The sequence below is a fragment of the Strigops habroptila genome, chromosome 1, assembly GCF_004027225.2.
Source record: "Strigops habroptila isolate Jane chromosome 1, bStrHab1.2.pri, whole genome shotgun sequence".
NCBI classification, from domain to species: domain Eukaryota; kingdom Metazoa; phylum Chordata; class Aves; order Psittaciformes; family Psittacidae; genus Strigops; species Strigops habroptila.
The window spans coordinates 143,263,778-143,281,753 of NC_044277.2; the positions used below are offsets into that span (position 1 = coordinate 143,263,778).

Sequence of the window (17,976 nt, forward strand, 5' to 3'; positions counted from 1 at the left end):
TCCCAATTTGGGTCTGCAACAGGAACCAGAGCCAGAACAAAGATGCTGGTTTCCAGCAGCTGGAAATGGTCTTAAACAACCACAACATTTGACAAACTGACCTTTTAGTAGCTATGGGGTCTGGGTCTCCATTTACTGAACTTATTGTACGTGAGTCGTGCTGTGCTTGGGTAAAAGTGTGCTTATGAAAGAGCTGTGTTTAAGCAGCTGGAATTGCTATGGCCTGTCTGAACGGAAAAGCACCATGTCCAGTTGCACAGGACCACTGTAGTTGTCTGGGGGAACATATGTAACATCTTTAAAGTCTATTTAATTTACCTCTTCATTGCTTTGAAGGGGAGGTTTATCCTACTTGTATTTTCTAGCTGCTGAATACTGTTGTACAGGAAGTCTTTGCTTCAGTACCAGTTGCAGCTAGAAGACAGGAAGAGTGCTATGCAATCTGGAGAGCCCTGCTCCTGGCTGGGGAGAACTAACCCCCTGTGGTGGAGGAAGGGATGAGGTAGGAGAGGACAGGAAGGCAGCCTGCCCTGGTGTGCAAGGCTCTGCTGTCTGCTTCCTAGTGTAGTGCAGGGGATGTTTTGTCACTGAGCTCCAAAACACGCTGTCAGGATGACCTGAAGGAATTGCCAGGAAGGATTGAAAGATGCCTGCGGCCATGAGGGATTTGATTCTTTTCTGTGCCCCCATCAGTGCGCACTTGGGCTGTGGCAAGATACTGAGCTGCAGGGACTAGTCTTGCCACCTGCTTTGCTTTTCTTGATCTTAACAGCTTGAATGCTTTTTGTTCTTTGTGGGTGCCCAACAAGCATCTCCAGTTTGCTCCACATCCACATACTGAAAATAATGCTGCTTTTAATGCCTTAAATCACACTTTAACTTCATATTTCCCTGGCAATTCTCTGTTCTACACTGAAAATGCTGCTTTGCTTGGCAGGCATTTTAAACAGGTGTGGATATTGGCAGCTGAGACATGAGGGTCCTGTGATTTTGCTGTATTTTTATTTCTTCCCAGTCCTTGGAAGAAGCAGCTGTGGAAGGGTCATGCTGCTATTCTCATGCTACAGCTAAGAAACCACTCCCTGACCCACTTAGCCAAGCTTTAAAGAAGTCTTGGAGCCACACAGCCACTGTGAATGCTGGGGGCAAAGCAGAAGGGGAGCAGCTGAAATCAGACACATTGCAAGCTCCAGTGGAACCAGTAACATGGGATCTGAGCATTACCTGTTCTCCAGCCATCTGCTCAGCCCATGCACGTGTGTGCCAGCTCCTCTTCTGCACCGAGCCTGGAACCAGCACACTGCTGTCCCCACACTGACTGCTCTGTTGCTGAAGAGAGGGGTGAACACAACAGCGAGACAAACCGGAGGTATGAATTCAGTTGGTGCTGTTAAGATCTATTTATTTTCTTCAGCTTTCTTCACAGGAAACATCACAAAAGTGCTTTACAGAGTTTGATACCATTCCTCTAACAAAAGGGCAACAAGGGGTGAGTGCACTGCGCAGTTTGCAGTTGTCATCTGCAGAAGCCATGAGAGGTAAACCAGGGTAAAAAAATCTACTGCCAATAAAATAGAGTTCAGGTTTGGAACTTAAATTATAAAATATATATATATAAATATACAGGCACCATTAGGTTCCTGTGTTAACTGTGAGGGCCACACAGGGATTCTCATATTGTACTCGACTTTGCTGAAGCAGTTTCTGCTGTGCTCAGGGGGCTCCCAGCCACCCCTTTTCCCAACCGGACAGTATCATTCATTCTTTTGTATTACAGTGAGCACTCAAATGGCTTTATCTTCATTTCTTCAGGTTCAGCCTGGTGGTGAGACATTCTGGTACACTGTTGAAAGCAAATTCAGTTTCCTATTTTTTTTCAGTTGCAGAGACTATTCTTCGCTCAGTCATCTCTTCATTAAAAAAATAAAGAGGCTTTAGGCCAGACCCTGCTATCCTGGCAAGCCAGTTTTGTTCGAGCTAGCACGTTACCAGTCATGCAACCCTACTCCTTCTCATAGCTGAACCATGCTGTACTGTGACCAGTGCTTACTGCCTTCATTTTGCTCTATTCCACGGGGAATTAGGCTCCTCTGTAGCCTTTCAGGGTCTAGGTTTAAATTCCCCATGGAGATCACATTTACTTGCTAAGCAGTTTTGCAACAGATGGAGCCATGTTTGTGATGCTGGGAGCCCTGACTGAAGAAATACAGCGTGATCAAGACTCAGTTTTTGCTTATAGAGCTCTCTAAATAGTGAATTTCTAAAGTGGTAATTCAGGCACCTGACTAGAAATCTTTGGCATGGTAATAATGTAGATGAACGAAACAAGGGAATGCTCTGGGGTGAAAAAAGGTCAAATCAGGAGATTTTTGCTGGGCTTTGAGTTGTAGAAAAAAGCCAAACCAACCAAAAAGATCAGCAGAGCCAATTGTCTAGAAAACACTGTCATGCCAGTTCACAAAGCCAGTTTGCCTTCTACCTAATTCCCAGATTAAAGACAGTGCACAGTCAGAGAACCAACTAGTCAGTCCTGAAGGTCATGGGTTGGTTAGTAGATAACACAGTGAGGATTTACAGTGGCAAGAAAGGGCTTTGGGGAGTGTAGCAGCAGAGAGGAGTCTTTCATACCCTGTCCCACACGGATGAAGTACTACACTGACAACTCTCAGTTACTGCTGATCTGCTCTGTTGCCCTTCATCCCCTCAGAATTAACCAACACCTCAGCTCCGATTTGCCAGCTTTATAAACACCAGCCACCACAATTGCTTTTAACAGAATACTGGTAGTACTGCAACAGAACACCAGCCACTATTTGGATGCAAAATCCAAGGTATGTTCTTCACACCACCCATCTTTATTAGAACTGGACAGCAGCTGTTGTATATGATGCAGTATTCCGGTATTGAGACAGTGCAGCTCTCAAGTGGCAGGCTATGCATTCCAACAGGCTTGAGTCTTCCCTCATGACATCCCCTTTGTATTTATAAATGTAGCATTGCTGGTAAATGCAGTCAGCACTTAAAGACTTAACTTTATTTACAGCTGTACCATCTTTAATGTACAAGATGAGAATGTGAAAAGATGAAACCACAAAGACTAAGCTTGTCCTCCAGTGTTGCTGCACTCATCTCCGTCTCAACGCCTGTAATCTAATTTCAAAGACCAATTAAATACTACAACAGGTATGTACAACTAAGCATGGCTGAGTGCAGCTGGTTGCTGGTCAGAGACCAAGTAACACATCTGTTCATCTCTGATGAACACAAACATGGAGCAGAGTAACCCAGAAACTTCAAACAAGTTTGCTATGGGGCTTGTTCATTGTGCTCCCTTCCAGCTGCTGTATCTAGACTTCAAGTGAGATCTTAAATCAAGTTTTAATGAAACTGGGCTCAAGTGACAGAAATAACTCCACTGAAACCCATGAAACTAAGCTCTGGGAGATCAAACTCAGACTGTTTTACCTGTTTCACAATGTATTTGTTCTCTTATCAGCCTCTTTTTATGGTTTGAATCATTTTGTTGTACATACGCTGAAAGAGGTACAAGGTAAGTGTTTTGTTTTAATGGAAAAAAGGAAGCTTGTGATGACATTTTAACAGTTTTCTGTAGGCAAATTACTTGAAATAAAGCAGTTTTAACTCGATGACTTCAATGCTGTAACTGAGCTAGAAAGAAAACTCAATACAGGAGACAAGAAAGAACAGAAAAGGTCAGATTAAGTAAAAGTTAGGAAGAGTGTGCCATGCGCTAACCACTGGTAGGGAGAGTGGGTTATACACATGAAACTGAAGACTTAAGTACATCAGATGGCAAAAGCTAATGCCCGTAGAAAGTTGTTAGGTTTGTCAGCACTGGGGAAGGTGGTGAGTGCCAGGGGATGCTAAATCCCTCTGTAAACTTGGCAATTCAGTGGTGAGAGAAAAGAAACCCAAGGCAGTGAATACTGGAAAGGCTTTAAACCACTCATACATGCTCTGGTGGATTCTGAGTGAGTTGTGATCTTTCAAGGGGACGATCTAGGCATCACCATGGACAGCTTGATGAAGACATCTGTTCAATGTGTAGTTGCAGTCAAGAAAGCGAGTAATGTGTTAGGCTCTATTAAAGACAGAACAATATGGAAAAACATTACAGCATGTATTTCTCTTAAGGGATCCTCACTGAATATTTGCTGTTTCATCAGCACCTTTAAAAAAAGTGACAGATTAGAAAGTACAGGGAGGAAAGTGGTAAGAGAATGGCAGAAGCAGCAGTTTGTAGCTGGAAAGACATGAAGACCAAAGTCATTTGTTTATTAAAAGGGAAAAAGGATAGATGATATACATCTTTAAAGTAATTCTCCTCCCCACCATATAGCAGGATATATATCTCAAAGTCTTTTTAAGCCACCTACAACTCTCTTGACTTCAATGTCACTCATCATCACTGTAAGTATGCCAAAAAGCTCCCTGTGTTATTCTTTAATGCTTGTTATTCGGCTACTTCAACGTTTCCTCTGAAGCAACTGCAGCAGTCTGTTGAAATTTAGCAGTAATCATTTCTGACAGAGCATTGTCACGGCTGATGCACAGGAACAACTGTCTTAGAGGTGCTGCAGTGAGAAAAACATCAGGAAGAGAAAAGAGCTGCCAGGCCTCACCTCTGGCCAGCCCCCTCCAGAGCTGCAGTCTGTCTGCATGTGTGCCACCATCATGTTCTCTGCTTCTCCAGTGGAGACCCACTGTAAACGCTGAGCAATGAACCTTGATCTCACCAGTACAGCAGACAGGGGCCTGTATTATTCCTAACAATCATTTCTTCATCTTCCAGTTAACTGATAAACAGGAGATAAGTAGATAGGGTAATCACCACCTCTGTATCTATATACCTTCCTCTCCTGCCTGCCCTTCTCAGCTCTACCTTCTGAGCCTTTCTTTATCCCTTTTACAGAAGCCTCCCCCATGGGCAACTATGTCCTTTTGTTTTATTCCCTCATCTTTTTCCTTCACAGCCTGCCTTAATACCAGACTTTAAAGTTTCAAAGTTAAGATTACTCTCTCTCCCCTATTTCCATCGTACTTGCATGCAACTTCAACATGGGAAAGGAAAAAGAGTAGGACAAATGTGTGTTTACATGTGAAAGAAGAAAACTACTTTCCTACCACAAAATACCACTTAGTACCCTGACACAAATACGTACTTCCAACAGTGAACATTTATAGTTCACATAATTGGAATCAACTTTAAACCAGCCACATTGTAAGAGATGGCTATCCACTGTGAGCAGGATTTTATTTCAGACATGGGGTTTACAAGGTAGAGCAATATTGATTTCATGTGTTCCACATAAAAACCAAAAAGCCTTGTATTAATATGCCATTTGGGTTGCACAGAGAATTAGAGATATGAAATACCAGTTAGATGGAGTGCTCAGCCTGAACCTTTTCCTTTCCCATACATACTAAAATAAGTCTAATTACATAATGCTTAAATAGAATGTATTTTACATTCTTTAGAAATAAGCCTTTCCCAAAATAGTATTAAAATACTGTAATGAAAGCTAATATAAAGATCCTCTAATGAAGGTTTTTAGTCCTCTGCAGCACCTTCCAGCAGTCCCAGCCCTTGACAAAGAGCAGCTCTGGCCTCCTCGCAAGACCCCTGTGAGGTAGGTGGTTGGGGGTTTTTTTGGTACAGCTGAGGAAACTGTGGCAAAAGGGAAACTAAATTGCTTGAAGTGAACACAGCGGCTCAGTGGAAAACCAGCATCAAATCCCATTCTCCTGGGCCCATGCTCTTGCTACAAAACGGGCTGCTTCTCAGTGCATGCAGTTGTTTTATACAATCTTTTCCGTTCTGGTATTCCAGCTGAACTACTTGTTCTGGCGATTCATTAACACTGTTAATTAACATTTCCAATAGTTGTATTCTGGCAAAGCAGCCCCTGAACTTCATCAGCCCTGCTGTACCATACATTCTAAGTAACTGAACATAAGCCCATGATATACGTACCATTAGAAGATGCTTCACAATAAAAGGAAATGTCTTCACAGCAATTTGAATCAGCATCTCAGATTTTTATCACGCAGAAGAAAGAGTTTTCCTAAACATGAAACAAGTTTTTTCCTAATAAGATTGCTGAGCTATCTTGGAATTTGTCCTTTCTCTGTTCTCTCCACAGGCAACTGGTTAGACAGCTTTGGACCAATGCAAAACTCTACCTTCTCTCTGGACAGGTATCCCCAATCCTTTTCTTTAAAGGGAAAAAACAAAATGGGATGGCTTGCTCAAGTACTGAACTTCACTTTGCCTGATTTCAAGTCAGATGGATCTGTCACTTGTGAAAGCAGCACTTCTATCCAACCACTTACACTTCACTCCCTACCCCAGGCTATGCATCTAATACTATCCTTTTCTTGGGCCTCTGATACAAATTGGTCATGTAAAACAGGAGGTATTCATTTCTCTGACCATGTCAGTATTGGAAAGAATAATATATTCATACCTTGTAACTAAGCACCCTTTAAGCACATGAAGCTGTATTAGTCTAAAAAAGAATCATCTCCTCAAGTTAGTTACAGAATTTGACAGAAAACCCCAAGCAAGTTTAAAACTACTCAACCAGGCTGAACTGAGACAAAAAACCAACCCCAGCAAGTATTGCAAAAGCTCAGATAAGCAAACTCCAAGATGTGCAGCCCTATCACATTTATATGGTGTTTACCTGACATAAACAGCATGTTGTGATGAAAAAGTTTCCAAGAGCCAGCACATGCAGACACCAAAACACTGGTGTCAGGTCTCTAACACAGTCTGTACCATTAAAAATTCAGCTATTCCCAAGTTTTGCAAGACAGTTACTTTGGACATGACTGGTAAAGGTAACTACAAAGACAAAACTGAAGGAGCAGGAGACGTTTGCTTTTTGTTGTCAATTCCTCTTCATTTGTGAGTAAGATTAAACATGGCACAGCTAAACCAGGGGCAGTGGGGGTCAAAACTAATCTTCTATGTTTATCATCAGTTCAAGGAAATACAGATGCCAGATTCCTACAGCAGGCATTTGGGAAGTCCAACTTTATTAAAAATGATCTAGTTTTTGGCATTTTAACATTCCTTAAATACAGACTGCATCACCGAGAGTCACAAATCCCAACTGTTCCTTTCCCTTTAGGTACTGGACGTTTAAATGTTCTACCAGCAGGTCGGTAACTTCATGGCTGTATTTTCATTTCATGTCAGAGACTAAGTAAAATGGAACCTTGAAGTTGGAAACTAACAACTAAGCCACCACAAAAGCGTGTTACAGGTTCGGAAGCAGCACACAACAGCATTTTACTGACTGGTATCAAGAATCTCATTTCTACAATCCTTCATTTATGGAATGAGCCTTCAAGAAGCATTCTGAAGGAATGACACGGACAGTCTCAGCGTGCCTCAAATGGATGCAACAACAAACCAGGTAAAGTTGGACTTCAGAGTCTCAAAAGCATACTGAGCTTCCACAGAGGAATGACTTCCAAGATTGCAGGCATGCAGAACAATTCATTGTTACAGGAAGATACTGACAACTGGTATTTTGCTAGTTCCTGGCAGCGATATTTAACACAAGAAACAGTTTTCAATAGTTTTAACATTCTGTGCTATGGAAATTGCTGCGTTTTCTTTCTTTTCCTCAATGCTTCCAGAAAGAACCTAGAATGAAATGCTTAACAAAAGCCCCCAGAGTAACACCTCTAGTTATCAGTAACTGATGGACTCTGGTGGCAGCACCCATCCAAGAGGTTTTATGGGTTTATTTCATTCTTTGATTTAGCAGAGCTACTTTCAAGTGAAAAGCAAATCAAAGCTTCATTCACACTCAATTCACAATCTCAATCCAGTCATATACGGTGGGAGTAAGAAGACACTGACAAGAAGCAACTAAGCTTCTCTGTACAAACAGAAGTCATATTAGTATGCACTGCTATAAGCTCTTACACACAGCCCACCTGACCATAAGGCTGACTACCCACTCCATGGCCTGTCCCTTAAGAGATCCAAATGCTCTGTGTCTCCTCAGCTGTCATAAGCTAGAACTAAAGGTAAAGATTCATTAGACTCCAGAGTCCATATTTCCATTTTATTTGATTTGAAACTGTTACAGGGTTTTCGTGAACTGCCAGAATTCATGCCCAAAACCTCAAAGATGGTACAATGGACAGTCTCATCTACCCTTCATACAGTAGACTAAAACTCAATTCATGTGCATTGGTGATCTCAATCCCTTTAGAGCATCAAGAAAAGCGTTTTAAGCTTTCATGTTTCTACCACATCAAGCGACGTGTCCATTTACCATGAATTCCACAGAAATCTTTAGTGACAAATCAACAGTTTTGCTGGCAACAACGTATTTTCAAGGAAGATACATGGCTCAGAGTCCAAGGTATTCGTATGAGTCTTTCAGTGGGTTTTTGTTTCCAAATGAACTCTCCAACTTTAAGGATAGTCTCTCGAGCCCTCTTTAATAGCAGCTTCTAGCAGAAGTTTTAGAGACAGGTAACTCTGCAAGGGCAAGGCCAGTTTTAGGCTGTGCACAAAAGACTCAGGTGAAACCCCAGCCCCACTGAAGTCAACAGCAAAATTCCCATTGGCCTCAGAGAAGCAGATTTAAAGCAAGTCAGCAGTTAGTCAAAGGGACCCAACGAGGCGATTCCTGCACTATCCTCATCTTCTGCACATACACAGAACTACCACACAAGCAAGCAAGTTTTGTTTTGTTCCCTGGTTTTTCTTGCCATTGGCAACTCCTATAGATGTTGGGTCTGGTTTTTGGCATTTACTCTGAGAAACCTCAACACTGGAGCACGCCACTATTTTTACTTCATTTTGCTTCTGGTATAAGAATTCAGAGAAGAGAAGAGAAAAGCAGTTACAGCACGACACTTTTGGTACTTGACAGGTTTGGTTCATCAAATCAGTGTTAAGGGGCAGTGTCCTATATTCATAGTGTATCAGTGCCATTTTGCCTACTTCCACTCAGTTAAATCAGAGATGAAAACAACTTGAAGAAGTCACTGCCTTCCATTATTACTAAACTTCCTGACTTTGAATAAACACCATTTATGAGTGTTACATAGGGGATTTTGCCTCAAAAAGCCTGCATGCTTCACAGAAGTAGCCAAACAAATAAGGCTTACCAGCTCTAGTTATCCCTCTGCATACTATATTATTTTGGTTATCAAATAACCATTATCCTTCAAGTTGGTGACAAACAAGTCACTTTTTAATAGAGGAGGAGTTTTTATCTAGTATCGCTACTGCCACGTATCTCATTTTTAAAAGCCAAATTCTTTACTTAAGAGTCTGGATACCTCTGTGTCAAAAACTCTTAATGCTGTAGGGTAGGAAAGACAAACCTCATGACAAAAGCCAAAATGAACCCTATTTCACTACAACATCTCATCATTACTTAAATATACTGCAATTTGATATCAGAAACAAGGCAGGCATTTGGGGTTTTTTTGTGGAGAACAGCAAAAATAAGATGCTTCAACAGACAACTGTGAAAATGGCTAATGCAAACAGACCATTCGAACCCATCATTCCTCCAATCTGATAGTGAGTTTTAATTTGTTTTGCAGTTACTTCAGTACAGCTATCTAAAAAGGTAAACAAACTACAGCTCTGTTATACTTGGGTAGCATGAGTGGTATTGGTATGCTCCAGAAGTCTCTAGTAGGCTATGGCTACACGACAGGATTCCTCAGAAGGGGAACAGAACACGTTTGTCATTTAAGGTCACTTAAATCTTTGTTATAGCAAATTGGAACCAAATGGCTGACTTCTGCAGGATTTCTGACAGGAATCCAGTAGAGCTGGTTTCAAGTTTCAGATGGCCACTAAAACAGCTGTAACCTTCTCTTCCAGAAGTTGTGATCCACATGGTGTCCACAATGAGTGCAGCAAGTCTGAGGTAGTCAACCTTTACGAAGGCTCAGTATCTGAACATAAAAAGATTTTGAAATGACCACTGGCTGAAGGTATCTTTCTGAGCAATTAAAGAACACTGATGACTCTTGTTCAATGATTTACATTAATCTGCCCCATTTCCAATGGAGAAGTTGTAACATATTACGCTTCCATAGCGCAGGAGAACCAAGCACTTACGTCAAAAGTAGTCTGCACTTGCTGCAGTAGATCCAGCAGAAATAAGGTGGCATGTTCATCATAGCCGTTAGCTGTAGTTTAGTTACCTTAGTAGAAGGGTTACCAAAAAAGCATTCCGTAATTGTAATGTGTATGCAGCTCTACTGATCCCCAAGCACAGCATACTGGTTGTCTAGCTGAAGTTTAAGTGCTTGGTTTTTTGAGACCTCATCCCTACCTCTAGTTTTGTGTTTTACTACTTCAAAGCTCTTCTCCATTTCTTTATCCCTAAGGGAAAATAAATGTAATCAGTAAATATCTTATCACTAGCTTGTGAATTGTGAATTTCTAGTCTACTTCCACCCCAGCCCAACAAAACCATTATGAACACAGAACACTAAGGTCTAGAGTTTTAATACAACAGCCAAGCATTCCCAAGCAAATCTTGTAAAACCTTATCTCCAGAATAAGCTGATCACCCACTACAATTCCAAACACATTCCAAGTTTCAGTATTAACATTCTCAAAAGTAACTTAAGTGCATTTATGAAAAATAGGTTTTAAAAAGCAGCACTCCATCTCTAGAATGCTTGCTCAGAATTTCCTTAGCTCAATTTGCACCATTCAAACCCTAAAGGAGCAATGACAGCACAGCTCATATGCCAAGTAGACAAAGCCACACAAAAAAAGGGAAAAAAGAAGAAAACAAACCCCAAAAACCCAGAAGAAACAAAGAACCCAAGTGAATTATGTACTGGCCTAGCCATGTCTTTTGCAGGGAATAAGGTTGTGGAAAGATGAGCGCTCTAAAGAAGGGTGCGACTCCGAGTCTTCAGCACCACAAAATACAAAACCCCTCAGCAAACTGTGGGAGCTCATCATTGTAAACCACAGCTCCAACAGCAGGTTTATTGATTTATATTGGTATTAAATCCCATTCCTCCATTTAAGAAGGAATCTTCTTCACCTTCACATCTCTACTGAGAAGGCAGCGTGCTCAAGAGATCCTACTCATGTCTACTGATGGTAATAAGACAGAGCCTCACCATGGCTAGTATCTCAGGGAACCAGATGCTATCAAGAGCAGCAATATTCTGCTTCAGGAAAACCCTTCAGCAAGTCAAGGATAAGGCAATGGGCCCTCTTGTTTGGCTGTTTCACTGGGCTGTGTCCTATGAAAGTTATTTCATGGGAAGCCCTTCCTAGAGTTGGAAAATCCAGTCTCCCATAAATAATTTCTTAGTTATTTCTTTCCTCTCAAGAAAGATTCAGGCTTAAGCTCTAAACCGAACCAAGAACTTAGAGAAGGCAGTTAAAATGCATCTCATAGGGATGTACTTACTTTCGACTGTCTACGAGCTTGGCGGTGGACTGCAGTGATGGGAACTGCGTATCACTATAGATTTCTGGTGGTCCTTGCTGTGCTCTCCGTGGCCTGCCACCCTCCCTGGCACCAGGAGGCCTGTAGACACCACCAGTCTGAACTGGCTCGGGGGCTTCTGTAACTGGGGAGAAGAACAAGATTTAGACAAGAGAAGTTTGCGTTCATATCTGGAAAACACCACCAAAAAAAGAATCTTACAAGTATGTTTTTGCACTTTTAAAAGCTCTGGAAGCAAGTATTTTAGACATCAGGTGTCACCTAATTTAACCTATACTTAGTAGTCAAATTAAAATGTGGCTTCAATGTATTGCCTCACAAAGTTCACAAAACCACTGATGAGAACTTCACGTTTCTTATCTGCTGTTTATTAGCAGCTTGTATGTAAAACTAGAGATGTAAACATGTAATTATGTATTTGCTGAATCTTAAAGCACCTCTCCAGATGCAGAAGAAAATTTCCAAAAAGTTCATATTTAATGTAACAATCTACAGTGAAGTAACTAATTAATTTTATCTCCTTGCTTGCACAAACAAGAGAAAACACAGCAGCCCACTCTGCAGCGAGTTTCTCCATGGAAAAGAATAGTCTGAATTCAGATCACGGCTAAGTAGTTTATCTCCACTAATGCTACTAGATTGTATTTAATCAAAACTGAAGTCCTATCCCAGTTAAAGAATCAATTTTGCAATGTCATGCTCTCTGTGCCCTAGAGGTAATTTGAAAAGCGTCCTACCAACCATAGAACCCTACCCAAGAACTGCCACCTACACAGCGGATATTGGCTGAACATCCACTTGACTATCAAAGCAGTATTTCTGGATCAATAGAAATGCTTCTAACAGATATTTCGCGGATTGCAAAGCAGAGAGATCTCCTTCGGCCAAAACCAAAAACCCTTCCACTCGTGTTTATTTGAAGTACTTGACAGTGCTATCAATTCAGTTCCTCAGATCCCTTTACAAGAAAACTTCACTTCCTAGTATGTCAACCAAGCCACTGGTATGTTAGAAGGTGCCTGAATAGGAACTGTTCCATGAGCCCTACTCTCTGAGCAGCTTAATTCCACCCGATATGCTTCTGGTTGGAAAAAGCAACAACTCTGAGTTAAATTTACCAACTGGTTCGACGACAGGTGCCGGTGCAGGAGCTGACTTGTTCCAAGGACCAGATGATCTGTCTACAGCACCGCCAGTCTCCTCCCAGTGGTCACCGTGGTCTTCTCTTTTTTCACTTTCATCATCATCTTTTTCATCCTCTTTTTCACTAGAAAAGAGCAATGATAAGTAGCCTTTTACACACAGAGGTTTAAGACTCACCAGAGGCTACACAGTTACAACTGACAAGACTTCACAGCTACTGCACTGAAGATACTGGATTTAACCAGACTCCATTTAGTCCTGTAACCACTGCACTGGTACTTCCACCTGAACAGCTTTTGGTACGCTGCTACATGACTTGGCAAGTGAGAAGGAAAAAAGTTCTTAGAGAAGAATTCAAACTGTACTAAGTGACCAAATAAATTGATTTCTTATTTTGAGCTTAAAGTTACTTACCAAGACAGTCATGCATTTGGAAATGAGGAGAAGCTAAAGCAGTAAAGGGCTACAAGTCCTGCTTTCATAAAATGCTTTAATCAAGAGGAAGAAATTGTGGAAAAATAGGGACAGAAAGCAAGTCCTGAGCTCCCCTTCCCTATAACCACAAACAACTGAGAAACATTCATATTGCCCATACCAAGATAATCTACAAACCAAGTCAGTGCTGTTTGGTTGGTTTTTTAAAATAGGGAATGAAAAAGCACAGAGACAAAATTACTCCAGTTTTTAAAGAGAAATACTCTGAAAAAGCCTGACTGTACTTTATTTAGACTATTTTGTTTTACACAGAAATAGTCAAAGACTCCAAACCATCTGCTAGACAAAGCTGTGTGGTGTAATGGGACATAGGTACAGGGTGAGGCTATTGAAAAACCAAAGCCACTGATCTGCATCGCAGCACCAAAGTGGGAATGCAGAATACACTCATCATGATTGGATAAGTTTGCTGTATAGGTAATCAGAGAACAGTTAAAAATACCTATAATTTCTGAAAATTAAATGGCCTTTCATTGTCCAAACACCGTAACAATCACAGTAAGCTGGACCAAGAGCCTAAACACATCACTATCCTATTTTAAACTCCAGTCAAAAGCAGATGCCTACAGCCTAGCTAGAGCAGAGCAAGCGCACACAACATCTCACTCCCACCACAGACTCTGTGGCTTATTTTCAGCAAAGTGATCTCCAAAGCTGGATAATTTATAACCTCCAGTGGGTTGCTATTCCATTTACTTCTCCACTCTCCCCTTGAACCTACTGAGTAGTTATAAAATCCTCTGGCAGAAGCTTCCACGTGCCTGAGAATGTACCACAGCACCGAAAGCATCCGGAATGCTGGCCTTTGGAAAACCGAAGTACTCACTTTTCAATCAAACAGTACCAGCAGGCAGTGAAGCAGCAGCCCACTTATCACTTGTCTGTTCAGACAAGTGATTAGCCACTGCCATGCTTCAATGGTATGGGGAGCTTGTAGACCAGTTCACTGAAAGCTGGGGGAAGGTTGGGGGTGGTATTAATAAAACTAAAGAAATCAAAGAACCTGTAAGAAGACCTGCTCAAGTAGTAAAGAAAGCATCCATGGCTACAGGTCAGATCATTTCTGAGATGGCTTTATTCTGAACATCAATACAGTGAGGATTATGTAACATTCTCAGTACAAGACTTAGGTCATAAACATCCTTTTTCTGACCTGATAAAATGTTTTTCTTAACCAGGACAGACTTAAGTAGACTCACTTTGGACCAGACTATCAGAAACATCTAATGAAAAAGCACGTAAAGACTTTTGGATGAGATTCATAAGTGCAGTCCTGGGGGATTCTGGCATGGAATACCAGTTTTATCATGTATATTTTGGGGTTTTTTTGACATAAAAATGCAATGGCTCAGGAATTTACTCCCCAAACTGAGATGCTGAATAGATTGAGTCAGATACCCTTACAGCAGCCCAGTAATTCAATGGGAATTACTGTCCTGCACTCCTCCCTCAGAGAAATTCCTATTTCATTATCCTTACAGAGGGCAATGTTAAGCATTTGTAATAAAAATTTGAACCCCAACCAAGCCAGACAGACCTGGGGAATCCACAAAGATCTAGAAAATAAAGAGAACATTGTCAGAGAGCAGTCAAACCTCAGCAAACTTCTGCACTAGCAGAAAAACATATCAAACCTCTGTTTAACTGGACTCCCTGGAGGCAGCTCTGAAGAACATAGTTTTTAGGTAGAGGTAATGATTATACTGGAGAGAAGAATTAACAAAAGAAGTAGTACCTTATTTGCATGGACTGAACTCTAAGACCACTATAATCAATTTCTTCCTTTTGCTCAAACTCCTTCCAATCATCCTCTTCCTGTAAGAAGAGAGAAACACAAGTTGTTAACTTCTTTACACTGAGAGTAGAAGACTGTAACTAAGGTAATAAAAAGAAAACTAAGGGTGAAGGCGCAGTTCCATGGGAAACTGATCTGTGTGCACCACTGCCAACAGCAAAAGGATTCCACTCCCTCCTCCCCTAACTTACCACATGTGATGTACTTGTGAGCTGACTGTAACTCACTGTCACAGCTAAGAGATGCCCCAGCAAAAACAGTTGTTCAAGTGAAAGAAAACCACATCATGTCAGTAAAAATCCAATGGGAAGTCAAGGGGCAGCACAGGACCAGGAAAATATGAGGGCAAGACCTCTCCCTTCACATAAAAGTAAGCTTCTGTGACAGCCTGACTGCACATGAGGCTTTAGATTTGCTTTTCCATCACTTATTTCATGAGCCAAACATTAAAGAACATTTGGAACAGCTTACAGTAGATTTATGACAAAAATTAATATTGGTACATTTGACTTTTTCACATTCACAACCACATTTACAGCCTTTCTTGTTTTTTAATAGTGTTTTTAGAATAGTAAAAAGGTCAGCTTCAAACCCCACAGCAATCTGAGTACACAGAAACAGTGGAATACAAGTCTCTGGAGAGCCCCACTTTTAAGGTTTTAAAACAGGAGTTTGATTACGTGTTTGGGGAAAGAAGGACCCACCTAAGTGGGTCCAATTTTGTCCTCTTGTATAATCAGCAGATTCGGGGGATAAGGTAGGTCAGAAATGGACCAGAAGAGCAGCCCTCCCATGTCCCTAGTGACATCTTTAACACACATGTACACAGCCTAATTAGTAGTTCACATAATTCCTACACTCTATATGAAATGCAGTTATATCACTTCAAATACAAAGACCTAGCAAGCAAGGTCCGCCAATGGCATAGCCCCCTTTCAGCTCAGAATACAGCTTCTTTTAAAAGCCCTGTCTTAGGATCTTCTACATTATCAACCTCTAGCAGGAAAAATCTGGCCTGCTTTAAAGTAACAGCAGAAGCAGAAAGTGACCTGATGTTATTGCACCGTCTGCTGAAGATTCAGTCTTTTAGAAGAGCCTGAGTCTACAGCTCTAAAATCTCTTGGATTTCTTGTATCCCCATTTCCATAGAAACATCAGTTTCCAAACTAATGTACCTTTCACATTTAATGATCTTTATCTCTATTTCAAGTACAAGCTTCCATCAAAAATAGGTATTATTTTACAAGCAATGAGCAGCTAAAGTGTACCCTGACCTTGGTCTACTTAGGGAGCTACCACTAGTGCCAAGCTCCTCAAGTTAAACAACATCGGGAAATAGCAGAGTGTACCTTAAACTGTTTAAAATACACAGCATGGCCAGTTGTAAGGCACCAAGTCAACTACGAGCACTCAAAGCTTGTCTCGCATTCTCATCGTTTCACCGTAACGCGGTACAAAAAGCACTAATCACTGGCAGTACAACCCTTGCCGGCAATGAGGAAGGCAAAGAGCTCGGCGTACTTTGCCTGCAGAGCCGGGGGACCTTATCACCGAGGTCCACAGGCCGCACACCCAGGGGGCCTACAGCCGCCACCTGATCCAAACCTCCGGCTCCGGCCGCTACCATGCGTCGAGACCCAGCAACTGGGCAGAACCGAAGCCGGAGACAGGGCACCGGCCACCCCACCCTCTCCCCCGCTGAGGCCGGGAGCCCCGCCAGGCCCCCACCGGCCCCGGGCGCCCGCATGGCCGGGCGGCGCCGCGCCGCTCCCCCGGGCCGGGCACTGCGGCGCCCCCTGCCGGCGGGAGGAAGCCGTGACCCTTCCCCCACCGCCGCCCCGACGGCGCGGCCCCGCTCCCGCCCGCACCTTGGTCGCCGTCTTGGCGGAGCCGGCGTTGGAGGCGGCGGCCCCGGAGCCGCTGCCGTCAGCCGGGCGCGCTCCTCCGGCCGCCCCCGAGGCGCTAGAGGCGGCGTTGGAGGCGGCGGCGGCCCCTCGGCTGCTCTTCTCCTTCCGCTTCTTCTTGTCCCGCTTGGCGAAGAAGTCGTCGAGGCTCCTCTCCTCGGTCTCCGCCATGGCGGTGGCTCCCAGCGGCGGGGCTAGACGGACCGGCGGGGAAGGAGAAGGCAGCGGCGGCCCAGGCTAACAGGCGAGCCCGGCGCGGCAGACGGCTGGCGGGCCCGGCGGGACGAGCCGCCGCGCTCCACGCTGGTGGCCGCCGCCTGACACGGCCCGAAGGAGGGGGTGGCGGTGGGGGCGGCCCGCTGAGGGGAACGGGGCGGGGCCTCCGGGATGCTTCCCCCTCCCTCCTTCTGCGCATGCGCTGCAGCGCTCCGGCCAATGAGGTGGCCGGGAAGGACGCGCCCGTCGGCCAGTCAGAAGTCGGTCGAGGGGGGGCAAGCCGCTGACGTCACGACGCGTGCATTGAGTGACGGGCGGTGCGGGTGGGGATTGGCTGAGCCGAGCAGCGCGGGAGGGGCGGGGTGGCGCGTGCGCCCGGCGGCCGTTAGGCAGCTCCGTGTCCCGCCTCCCCCTGAGGAGAGCTGGGTCTGCGGGTGCGGCCGGACCGGACCCGACCCGATCGGATCGGATCGGATCGGATCGGATCGGATCGGGTCGGGTCGGATCGGGTCGGATCGGGTCACCGGTCACCCTCGGGAGACCCATGGCTGAGGTGCTAGAGGGGGCTGCTGGAGCGGCGCCTGCGCTCGGCTGGGTTCGTGCCCCGCTCCCCGCGCTTGAGGCGGATCGGCGTTCACTCCCAGCGCGCACTGAGGTGACCAAGCGCCCCAGAAGGGGCCGTGCGCCGTTGTAAAGGGTGCAAGGGAGTGATTGAACTTTCCTCTTGGAGTGGGTCCGTCTTGGTGTGGTTTAAGTGAGTAAGACGTGACACACCGCCCTTGTCTGGGATGTCCGGATGTGTCGGCGTGAACTTCTCTGACTCACACTGAATCCTCGGGAATACATGCGGCAAAACAAACCTAACAGCGGGTGTCTGCAGATGGTCGCTGCGTGCTGCAGTGACCTTTAGCTCCGCAGAGGGGAAAAACGG

The 17,976-nt window shown here is 43.9% G+C and overlaps 2 protein-coding genes across 9 annotated transcripts in view; one reads left to right on the plus strand and one right to left on the minus strand.

Moving 5' to 3' along the window:
* Window positions 1–9,344, plus strand: part of TOPBP1 (DNA topoisomerase II binding protein 1) — a 35,594-nt gene extending 26,250 nt beyond the window's left edge. Inside the window, exon 29 of the mRNA XM_030476212.1 lies at window positions 1,016–9,344. The gene's annotated coding sequence lies outside the window, so the exon portion shown is untranslated. The remainder of the gene's footprint in view (window positions 1–1,015) is intronic.
* On the minus strand, window positions 1,377–17,228 carry CDV3 (CDV3 homolog). 8 transcript variants are annotated; one of them, XR_003990011.1, is made up of 6 exons: window positions 16,794–17,228; window positions 14,866–14,945; window positions 12,611–12,759; window positions 11,454–11,616; window positions 10,133–10,399; window positions 8,092–9,966 (listed from the first exon to the last, which is right to left on the minus strand). XR_003990011.1 is itself a non-coding variant. In XM_030476269.1 (6 exons), exons 1-6 carry the CDS (start codon window positions 16,998–17,000, stop codon window positions 10,211–10,213), a joined length of 657 nt encoding a protein of 218 aa, XP_030332129.1. In that variant the 5' UTR covers window positions 17,001–17,228; the 3' UTR covers window positions 8,092–10,210. The 8 variants fall into 8 exon arrangements, 7 of the variants coding, with proteins under 7 accessions (XP_030332138.1, XP_030332166.1, XP_030332174.1 ...); XM_030476269.1 differs by having other exon boundaries at window positions 8,092–10,218; window positions 10,350–10,399; XM_030476278.1 differs by lacking the exons at window positions 8,092–9,966; window positions 10,133–10,399 and adding an exon at window positions 1,377–4,100.
* Window positions 17,229–17,976: the final 748 nt, after the last annotated feature.

Coding starts and splice junctions, on each gene's coding strand:
- CDV3 (XM_030476256.1), bottom strand. CDS start 17,000: ATGGCGGAGACCGAGGAGAGGAGCCTCGACGACTTCTTCGCCAAGCGG. Junction 14,946..16,793: donor CCGCCAAGACGGCGACCAAG/GTGCGGGCGGGA, acceptor CTCTTCTTACAG/GAAGAGGATGATTGGAAGGA. Junction 11,617..12,610: donor ACCTGTCGTCGAACCAGTTG/GTAAATTTAACT, acceptor TCTTCTCCCCAG/TTACAGAAGCCCCCGAGCCA.